This window comes from Bicyclus anynana, chromosome 13 (genome assembly GCF_947172395.1).
Source record: "Bicyclus anynana chromosome 13, ilBicAnyn1.1, whole genome shotgun sequence".
Lineage (NCBI taxonomy): Eukaryota > Metazoa > Arthropoda > Insecta > Lepidoptera > Nymphalidae > Bicyclus > Bicyclus anynana.
In genome coordinates this window covers 15,751,647-15,762,441 of record NC_069095.1, presented here as the reverse complement: position 1 = coordinate 15,762,441, position 10,795 = coordinate 15,751,647, and the positions used below count along the sequence as shown (strand labels likewise).

General features: G+C 38.4%; 1 protein-coding gene across 1 annotated transcript; it reads left to right on the top strand.

Annotated features, from left to right (window-relative positions):
* The first annotated feature begins 5,845 nt into the window (after window positions 1-5,845).
* On the top strand, window positions 5,846-7,826 carry LOC112050887 (glycine-rich protein-like). The gene is made up of 3 exons (XM_024089290.2): window positions 5,846-6,009; window positions 6,723-6,852; window positions 7,457-7,826. Exons 1-3 carry the CDS (start codon window positions 5,992-5,994, stop codon window positions 7,726-7,728), a joined length of 420 nt encoding a protein of 139 aa, XP_023945058.1. The 5' UTR covers window positions 5,846-5,991; the 3' UTR covers window positions 7,729-7,826.
* Window positions 7,827-10,795: the final 2,969 nt, after the last annotated feature.

The window sequence follows — 10,795 nt, the reverse complement described above, 5'->3', positions numbered from 1 at the left end:
AGGGTTGCACAAATTAGTGGAAAAAAAACGGCTCTGTTAGCTTACCATGGACACGTTTCATCTATATTGCGCTATGGATTAATTTTATGGGGTAACTCAATAGATGCGAAAAAAGCCTTCATTAAACAAAAGGCTTGTATAAGGTCAGTGTTTCAAGCCAATCCTTTAGATAGCTGTAAACCTCTGTTCAAAAACAATAAAATCTTACCGCTGCCATGCCTTTATATATTTGAAATGTTGCTATTTGTTAAAAAGAATCCAACTCTGTTCCCTACCAAAAAACTAATGTGCCCAAACTGGCGGGGCAGGCAACCAAATAAAATCTGTGTGCCACCGAGACGGCTGGTTCTTCACTCAAATAATTGTTTCTGTATGGCTGTTTCTTTGTACAATAAGCTTCCAGAATCATATAAAACTATGCCCCTAATAAAGTTTAAGCGAATAATCTTCTCCATTTTAAATAATAAGAATTATTATAGTGTTGACGAGTACATGAATGACATGAAATTTTGTAATGTATAAATATTGACGTTTTATAATTGTAGGTATAATAAATTATTGTAAAATTCTGTAAATATTTGCACGCTGATATATCAGTAAATTGTGATGGAATTTTTTATCTATAGTGTAAGAACCATTGTAACCCACAGTTTCAGCAAATAAATTATTATTATTATTATTATTATTATTATATTATTATGTCGTGGCGCGCATATAAAGGCAAGGCTAAGGCATCGAATCATGTATCAAAAAACAGTTTCATACCTGCCATTAGTTCTTTTTTATATCTTTTATTATTATAATTTTTATGTAGTAACTTACTAAGTATGCAATAAGTAGTAACTGTTACATTGTAATTTTCTTATTAATTAATAAAGAATACAATTTACAAAAGAATTTCGCCTTCCAAGAGGGTTCTGTCACCAAAAAAGTTTGAGAACCGCTGGCCTAAGGGATATCTACCCTCACGTATAAACAAAACAAAGGCTCTAATTCTAGAGTATATTTAGACGAATTTATGTGTAAACAGCCCACAGGGCAAGGTCTATTTCTACGTGTATCGGGGCACGGCCGTGTATAAATAATCGATTATTTAAATTCTGTAATCGTAATGATAAATCTTCGAAATAATCGACGCTAAATTAGCGATAATTGAGTGTGTTGGTAACAGCTCGTTTCGTGTGGAGGAATAAATTTGACGCTCGAGCGCGCTGTGGACGGGTTTCCTTCGAACGAATTGATTTCAAGTTGGGTTTGTTTTGGGTGGGAACTCTTGAGGATTTCTGTAATGGAGGATAACGTCATCAAAATTATCAATTTTTTGAAGAAAATATATAAAAATTAATTTAGTAGTTTCGAAGATAAGGAAGGGGATCTTCGAAAGTACTCAACATATAATTTTGAAAAGAAACAAATTAGATTTCAAAAGATCATGGTTTTTTAGGAAAAGAATAGGCAAATCTGCTTGGAAAAGAATACGGTGGTCTCACGTAACTTTAGGCGTCCACAAATCCGCATCGTATGTATCGGTCGCATCACATCAAATGGATTTTAGTATTATTTGTATAGAACGTCATACAAGTCCATTGATCCGCATCGAGCAGATTTTATCTACTAAATTAAATGATGCCATGCATCCGATTAGTATGATGCGGATCTGTGAACGCTTAGCATTAGGAAGAAAGATGAAAAATTAAAAAAAAAGTCGTAAACATAAGAAATGAAGTCCAGTAGTTTGTCTAATAACAAAGAAAGCTATATTTTCGACCACCTTATATAGTTTCCTTTCTATTCACAGCTATTGCTAGCTAGACCTTTAGATGTATTTTTCTCTAACCGAGACTACTCTATTTTGTTGATACACCTACAGGTATAATATATACGGAAATGTGTAATATATGATATTAACGGACGCCCGCGACTTCGTCCGCATGGAATTCAGTTTTTTACAAATCCCTCGGGAACCGTGGATTTCCGGGATGAAAAGTAGCCTATGCGTTAATCCAGAGTGAAATCTATTTCCATTCCAAATTTCAGCCAAATCGCTTCAGTAGCCGCAGCGTAAAGGAGGAACAAACATACTCACACACTTACACGCAAACTTTCGCCTTTACAATATTTAGTGTGATACCCGTGCGAAGCCGGGGCGGGCCGCTATGTTTTATATACAACGTTCACAGTATTTTTGTAGTGTATTTAACATCAGCATTGTACCCGTAAACCAGGCAGGTCGCTAGTTACACATATAAACCTTCTTCTTCTTCTTTCCTGGGCCTTTTCCGCACTTGGCCACTAGGGTTGGTGGTTGGTGGTTGGTGCGTAGGTCCATCTGGTGCTGGTCCCCGCTGGAGTCACTCCAGCCAACCGAGCTCGCTCCAGGAACTTAGCAGGCCGCCCAGGCTCCCTTGCCAAGTGGCACGTCGATTCTCTTTCTACGATCGCTAACGATTCGATAACTAGAAAAATGTATGGGAATGACAGATCTTGATCACATGACCTGTCGATAGCAAATGTCATTCCCATACATCTTTCTAGTTATCGAATCGTTAGCGATCGTAGAAATAGAATCGACGTGCCACTTGGATAGGAGGGCAGGTCGCCGAACGCCTCATGGAGTATTGCTGGGAATCCAATTTGTTAAGATACACCTCTGTATCTAAGCATAACATCGGGTGTCTAAATAATAAATCTTCCTTTTCAATCAGTCTATCTATTAAAAAATCCGCATCAAAATCCGTTAGTTTTAAAGATTTAAGCATACGTAGGGATATAGGGACAGAGAAAGCGACTTTGATTTAGACTATCTATACTAATATTATAAAGCTGAAGAGTGTGTTTGTTAGTTTGGTTGAACGCGCTAATCTCAAGAACTACTGGTCCGATTTAAAAAATTATTTCAGTGTTAGATAGCCCATTTATCGAAGAACGCTGTAGGCTATGTACTATCTCCGTATTCCTACCGGAACGGGAACCACGCGGGTGAAACCGCGCGGCGTTAGCTAGTGTAGTGAAATACGGTTAAAATACACGGAAAGGAATGCGTTATTTGGTCGGCGAAATCAATGTAACATTCGGCCATGACGCCGGCGTAGGATACGACCCGCAACTTATGTAAGCAAATATGAACCAATTATCGCTATTAGTTTAATATGAAGTACAATTGCTTCATAAATATTCACAAACAAATAGTAATAAGAAATCTTCATCATCATACACACTCATGCATTGTCTAGGAATTTACAAATATTTCAATTGCAAGTTGCAACCATGAATCCAATAGTAAAAGAGTTAGCGTTAAAACACGAGAGATTTTTCAGGATTTGCTACACATCTATTGGGCCCCCTAACTAATTTTGATCTGAAATATAGCGATAATAATACTACTAATAATAATTCTTAGTATTAATACTACTATTAATAAACTTAATAAAAGTTAATAATAATAAGGATTTCATATAAAACTTGATTGAAAAATTATTACCTAATTTTCCAAACGTCTAGAACGCTGTCGTCCATTTTGTGACGTCACAACACTACGTGTACTAAAAAAATAAATTTATTTTAATTAAACTAATAATAATTAAAAACTAATATTTTTGACAAACACTAAACCAATTGGTTAAGGTTTAACGTTTTGGCTCGTATTGTAAAAAAATATTTAAAAATTTAATTTTTTATATAGGTTCACGTCTCGAAAAATATGATGCTTTTTCAATCTAGTAGAACAATTTAAGACCATTAAAAAAGTGTCAACTAGCCTATTTAAAAATACCGACCGAATTGAGAACCTCCTCCTTTTTGAAGTCGGTTAAAAAGTAGTAAGGGACAAACATAGTCTACGTCTCAAGGGACTAAATTTTAGGTACTTGAACCGTCAAACATTCTAGGTAAACTGGTACAAACAGTTCCAGCCTGAACAAATATTGATGTTACGTAGTCAAATATTGGTTACACGCGCGACAAGAAACTTCAATGTTTGGATCACAGCCCTGAAGCATTCAACGATTTTGAATTTAGACCTCAGAATAACAACTAGTTGATTTGAGAACCCCAAATTTTGTAAAGGATCGCCCATATGTTCCAGTGGATGAATAACGCAAAAAAATCATTTCATTTCGTTTTTTGATGTGTTTGAATTGGTCTCAGTTTGGGAACGTGTTTATTTAAAGTAAATTAATATTAGATTCACACATTCTCTCTCTGCTGAGGTCGTTGAGCATGGTACTAAGGTCATCCAGAGTCTCTGCCATAATGACCACATCGTCGGCAAACCGTAGTTGAGTGATGTACTCAACATTGATGTTGATGCCAAATCCGTTCCAGTCCAAAAGCTTAAAGACGTCTGCCAATGCGGCGGTCAATAGCTTCGGGGAGATTACATCTCCCTGCCACACTCCTCGCTTCAATTGGATTGGGCTGGTAGTCTGATCCTGTATACGAACTGACAAGTGGCGCTTTCATACAAACACTTCAACACTTGGATGTACCTGTAGTCGATCCTGCATCTCTGCAAAGACCTCAGCACAGCCCAAGTTTCCACCAAATCGAAGGCTTTCTCATAGTACACAAACGCTAAGCAAAGTGGCTTGTTATCTCTCTTAGGTCTCCTTTCATCTATAAAAACATATAACTTGGTCACTCTAGGGATTTTTTCAAAACTATTAAAATTTCTTTTTAGATAATTAGGTGGTATTGCGTTTTATCCATTAATTACTGGACACCCAGTTCATTTGTATACTAACTATTTTACAGTTGTGGGAATCGAACCCATGAACTGATACTGAAAGCTAACTTTTATTTTTCACAAGTCCTACCTATGAGACACAAACTGGCTAAATAAAAGCATGCAATATTCTAAACCTTATTAAATAAAGTTATTGTTTTTATAATAAATAAATTAGTATATTAAGGTAATTATATTAACCAGTATATAATGAATATAAATGTGTTAGGTTTATATTCATTATTAATAAACAATTAGTTAATAATAAGCACGTAAACAATATTTTAATAAAGGATGTTATAAAAAACAGCTGTTATAGTAAATACTCTAAGTTTTATGAACTATGTTGCAAGAATCAGCTCATAATCAAGGGCCTCGTCATCATCATCATCATCATCATCATCATCATGCAAGACATAGGCCTTTTGTAGGGACTTCCAAACATCACGATACTGAGCGATCCAGCGAATCCCTGCGACTCGCTTGATGTTGTCGGTCCACCTGGTGAAGGGTCTACCAACACTGCACTTTGTAATGCGCGGTCGCCATTCCAGCACCTTGGGACCCCAACGTCCATCGGCTCTTCGAACCCCGCCCATTGCCACTTCAGCTTCGCGACTCGTTGAGCTATGTCGGTCTTTGGTTCTTCTGCGGATCTCCTCATTTCTGATTCGATCACGCAGAGATACTCCGAGCATAGCTCGTTCCATCGCCCGCTGTGTGACTCTGAGCCATCTTATGAGGCCCATAGTTAGCGACCAAGTCTCGGAACCATAGGTTATCTATTAGCAACACTTTTGCAGCGTTTTGTCTTCAGGCACTGAGATTTCGGACGAAAAGATATCGCGGAGTTTCCCGATTGCAGCCCAGCGGAGTTGAATTCGGCGGTTCACCTCTTTCTCGAAATTGGACCTACCTAACTGGATCATATGTCCTAGGTATATAAGGTAAGGGCCCCGTATGAGTCCGGTAGTCGGGTATATATTGACGTTGAATCACTGGAATTTTAGCCATAATAAGTTAATATGAATAACACTCACAAATTCTAAACATTTACACGAAATTCTTTACACAAAGAATTTAATGGCTAATGAAAAAAATCTTGCGAACAGCTAATTAGCTGAGGATACACGTGCCTACGTAGGATCTCGCCGTTGTCGGTTGCGTTAGCGTGGTGGGCTACGCTGTAACATGGCAGGATACCGGGCGGTATATATAATCAGCTGATTGCCAACGTCGGTACACTTCGTCTGAAGAAATCAACTACAATGAACACCTACGTTACTGTGAGTTGATTTACTACAATTGTTTTTTTTTTAATATTTCTTATTATAAAAAAAATTAGGAAGGATTTGGGATGGATTCTAGTTTCAAATTACAAGAAACCCATTTTTAATATTCTTTTTTTTTCTTTTATTTCATATGTTTTGTTTGGCTGGCCCACTAAGCGTTAGCTTTTAGCGCTCTCTGTTCTGTGAACAGAGAACGCTAAAAGCTAACGCTAATCTAATTGGATCGGCTGGACCAATTTCTCAATTTTTTTTTAATGTTTGTTATTGTCAGGAGATGGTTCTTATGACAGAAAAATATTATAAATTAAGGGGTGGGGGGGGCAGGGCCAGGGGTAGGGGGGGATAGTGGTAGGGTAGATGTAGTTGAAAGTTTACATCGAGTTTCATGCGGACGAAGTCGCAGGCGTCCGCTAGTTGAACGATAAATTACATAATTACATTTCATTTCAATTATAGATCAGGCAATGTGAGGACTATAGGTTAAGTTTTAAGAGTATTCTTAAAATGTAATCTGTAAACTTGAAAAATTAAGGACTTTTTATACAAACATCTCTATTTTAGTATATTGATTGTGGTCCTAATCTTATACACAACTCCCTGTATCACGTTCACTATAAATACAAGTAGCGTATATTTTACATGAGAATGTGAAGAGCTCGGTTGGACAGTGATCCTTTTAAAAATGATAAACCTCTGTTGTGTTACAGCTGGCTTGCCTGTTGGCCGTAGTCGCGACCGGCCACGGCTCAGCCTTGGGTTTGGGCGGATATGGTGGTTGGGGCGGATATGGTGGATGGGGCGGATACGGAGGATATGGCGGCTATGGCGGATGGGGAGGTGAGTTATATCATTTTTTAGTTTGTTATTTAATTGGAGGATTGTGGTTCTGGGCGGGGAGCTGCTGGAATGGCGACCCGCACTAGAAAGCGCAGTTGGTCTACCTGAGTCGGAGGGATTCGCTGGATGCAGGTGTCTCAGGATCGTGATGTTTTGAAGGCGCTACAAAAGGCATATGAAGTGGAAGTCCATCGGCTGATTTGATGCTGATGATTGTGGTTCTGGACCATTGCGACCTTCCAAAGCCTGTCCAAACTCTATGATTGGTCTAACCACCCCATGGTTAGAATAGGCTGACAAACTGTAGCCTTATGTATGTTAGGTATGTTCAGCTAACGGGCTCTCATACATTTTACTCCATAGACTTGGATTATAGCAATACATAGAAACATAAATGTATTAAAAAAAAGGATACAACAGGGAATTCAAGCTCTTATCCTAATGACTATATAAATCATACTCAAGTGGAATGGTGGCACGAATATTGGCTGCATTTCCGCATTGGACAGCCAGGCTGATCCTTTGCGCAAAAAATAAGCCAGCGTGTGATGAAATAATTTAATTTATTTATTTATTTTTCATAATAATCTTTTCCCCGTTGCAGGTGTTTTGGTAGGGCCAGCGATTTCAACTCAAAACGTCATCAAAGCAGCCCCTATCCCCATCATCAAAGCAGCTCCTATCCCCATCATCAAAAGCGTGGCTGTATCTCCCATCATAACTGCCCCCATCCTGAAGACCGTCCCCGTATCCACCGTTGGATGGGGTCTTAACAACGGCCTCGGCTATGGTCTTAACGGAGGATACGGCTGGGGCGGTCTCGGCTGGGGCGGATACGGATATGGCAAGGGCGGATATGGATGGGGCAAACTCTAATTATTATATCTTCAGACAAAAGCTAATCATCGCAATTCGCAATGCAGTCGTATGTTCTTCGTTGATCGGTACATAACTGAATAAAGCATCCATCTTTATTTTGGATTTTTATTTTCACGGTTCATTCATTTAATAAATCTATCAATATTTTTTTGCACAACAACATTGTGTACAAAATTTGTACAACTTTAATATAATATTTTGCTTTTACTGACGTAGACACTGAAGCTCTAAAAAGCGTATCCTAATAACTATACAAATCATGTCCATGTGGAATGGTGGCAAGAATACTGGCTGCATTTCCGCGCTGGACAGCCAGGCCAGTCCTTCTGTCACCAGTCGAAACATCTAGCCGCGGTGAAATAATTTGGATATAGACTACAATTAGTTACTTGAGTTTACAAACATTCAAAGTCAAAAGTCAAAATTCATTTATTTCAAATAGGCTTAGTTTACAAGCTCTTTCGAAACGTCAAGTAATAATATTAAACTTAAGATAATGGTGATAATAATCATTTGAAAACTTAAAATTAAAGTTACGAGGGCTCCAAACGCGCCTTGGTCCGAGAAGAGCCCACACTGAGCCAAGGTTTATTTTGCATTGCAAACATTTGGAGTCCACCCGCCCTAACAAACATACAAGACTGCTCTGAATTTTGGTTATATTTTACAAATATAACCAAAATTCCCGTTCCCATCTAATTAACTGAAAAGACTGTAAGGGTATGACAATACTCCAACGAGCGGGGATCGAACCCACGACCTTTCGGTGTCGAGTCCGGTCCCTTTACCTTGAAACTTTTGAATATATGAAAAAGAGCACTATAATCTGCTTTAAGGTATACTAAATCAGGGCTGTTGTTCATGGAATATAGTTAGTAACACATTCTGCGACGGAACTCTAAAAGCGTATCAGGTGTACTTACCGTCGTCTGCCAAATGGAATTATGAACGTCTGAAAACGGCGCTGGCAAAGAATAATATTTGTGAAAACAGACACTCCCTCTTCGCATATTTATCATTATTTTTTATATTGTAAGTACCTTTGTGTCTTTATCATCATCATCATGAACAATCCATATTCGGCTCAATGTTGTCTACTAGTTAATCAATAGTCTCCTCTCAGAATGAAACTGTTTAGGTTACTAATAGTTTAAGGTAGTTAGGCTTGGGCCAGCTTGGTGGACTATTATAGTCCACCAAGCTGGCCACAGATATGCAGGTTTCCTCACGATGTTTTTCCTTCACCGATACATGATATTTAATTTCTTAAAAAAAAACACATAACAGAACCACCATGCACCTCCAACTTCTGGAGGTGCATGTCCTAAACCGGATTCGAATCTACACCCTCCGAATCGAAGGAAGTTTTAGAGAATGTCCACTGCAATAGTATGTAATGCATTTCAAGCTTCCGTTTTCCCTAACTCTACTACAAAATATGGGTATTTTCAAGTCAAGTGCAGACGCGCCCTCTAGGCAAGCCTACAGATATCAAGCGAGCAATCACGCCTGATTTTTAAGCAGAGGCAAACGCTAAACCTATATATTTTATATATTTACTTATAATTAATTAATGCATGACGACACATACAGAAGAAACGTATAAGTCAAATACTCTATTTAAAAAAAAATATTTTTTTTTACTTGGAATTAAAAGTTGGCTTACGCAATATGTAAAAATTCAGTCGAGAGTACCAAAAATGTATATCTATCTATTAACGAAAACAAACGAACTCTAGTAACTAACTAAACTAACTCTAGAAGCGCTGGTCTAGTTAAAAATACGAGTATTTGCAGGACTTACCAAAAATGGCGTGTCTGGGCGAATAAAATAATAATCTATGCGGAGTCCATTACGCGGATGCGAAGTGAAGATCGTCGAGGCGTTAATTGAAAAAGCAATTAAAGGGGAAACATCTCTGAGTGCGACTCGCGCGGTGATTACATCTCTACGGTGAATATCGAAACTTCGTTTTATCGATAGAACGATAGGTAAGATACTGGTCTGGTGCACCCATGTAGTAGTTTTTATCAAAGATTAGTTAGCTCTGACTGAGATCTCACATAGGCTAAAAACTATTATTTCTATAAAATCTTGCTATCAGATCGAAGTCGCAATTTTGTGCACTCCGTTATATTTGTCCGTCTACTTGTCTTCTTATTTATAAGATGAAGAAGAAGGGTATACTACTCTCTCTCTCTCTCTCTGTTCTATGTCCGCCATTTTAGATAAACAAAATTTTATTAAAACAGTGTTATTCAGTTCGTTCGCACGTTTCATTTTAATTTCCCTTTTGATTTGAACCGGGCAAAAGAAACGCTTCTTAGATAAAGAGGCTTATTTTGGCTGGTGGGAGGCTTTGGCCGTGGCTAGTTAACACCCTACCAGCAAAGACGTACCGCCAAGTGATTTAGCGTTCCGGTACGATGTCGTGTAGAAACCTGGATTTTTATTCAACTCCTAACAAATTAGCCCGCTTCCATCTTAGATTGCATCATCATTTACCGTCAGGTGAGATTGTTGTAAAAAAAAGTTTTTTACTCTACAAGGCTAACTTGTAGAGTAAAAAAACTTGTGGAAATAAAAAACAGGATGGTAGAGGCCTCTAAAAAAGAAAGTACTAAAACCAAGTGAAACAGACCAAGCAGAAGGCCCAAGGCAATGGAATTTGGAGGTAGGAGATAGATGGAAGACTGGATTAGGCCTGAAGGCGGACAAAGTCACGGGTGTCCGTTAATATGTCTGTAATCACTCAGATGAGAGCCGTAATAACCCAGTGGATATGACCTCCGCCTCCGATTCCAGAGGGTGTGGTGATCCGGTCTGGGCCATGCACCTCGTATTTTTCTGTTTTGTGCATTTTAAGAAATTAAATATCACGTGTCTCCCTCCCAAAATCATACCAGAGAATTTTCTTAATTCTCTGCGTATGTGAAGTCTGCCAATCTGCATTGGGTCAGCGTGGCTATTGGCCTAACTCCTCTAATTCTGAGAGATGACTGGAGCTCAGCTGTGAGCAGATTATGGGTTGAAATGATGAATCACACTAATCATCATACCCAG

What these genes read in the sequence shown, in the direction of transcription:
- LOC112050887 (XM_024089290.2), top strand. An exon ending in CGGCTATGGCGGATGGGGAG is followed by an intron (nt 6,853 to 7,456) that starts GTGAGTTATATC and finishes TCCCCGTTGCAG; the next exon opens with GTGTTTTGGTAGGGCCAGCG.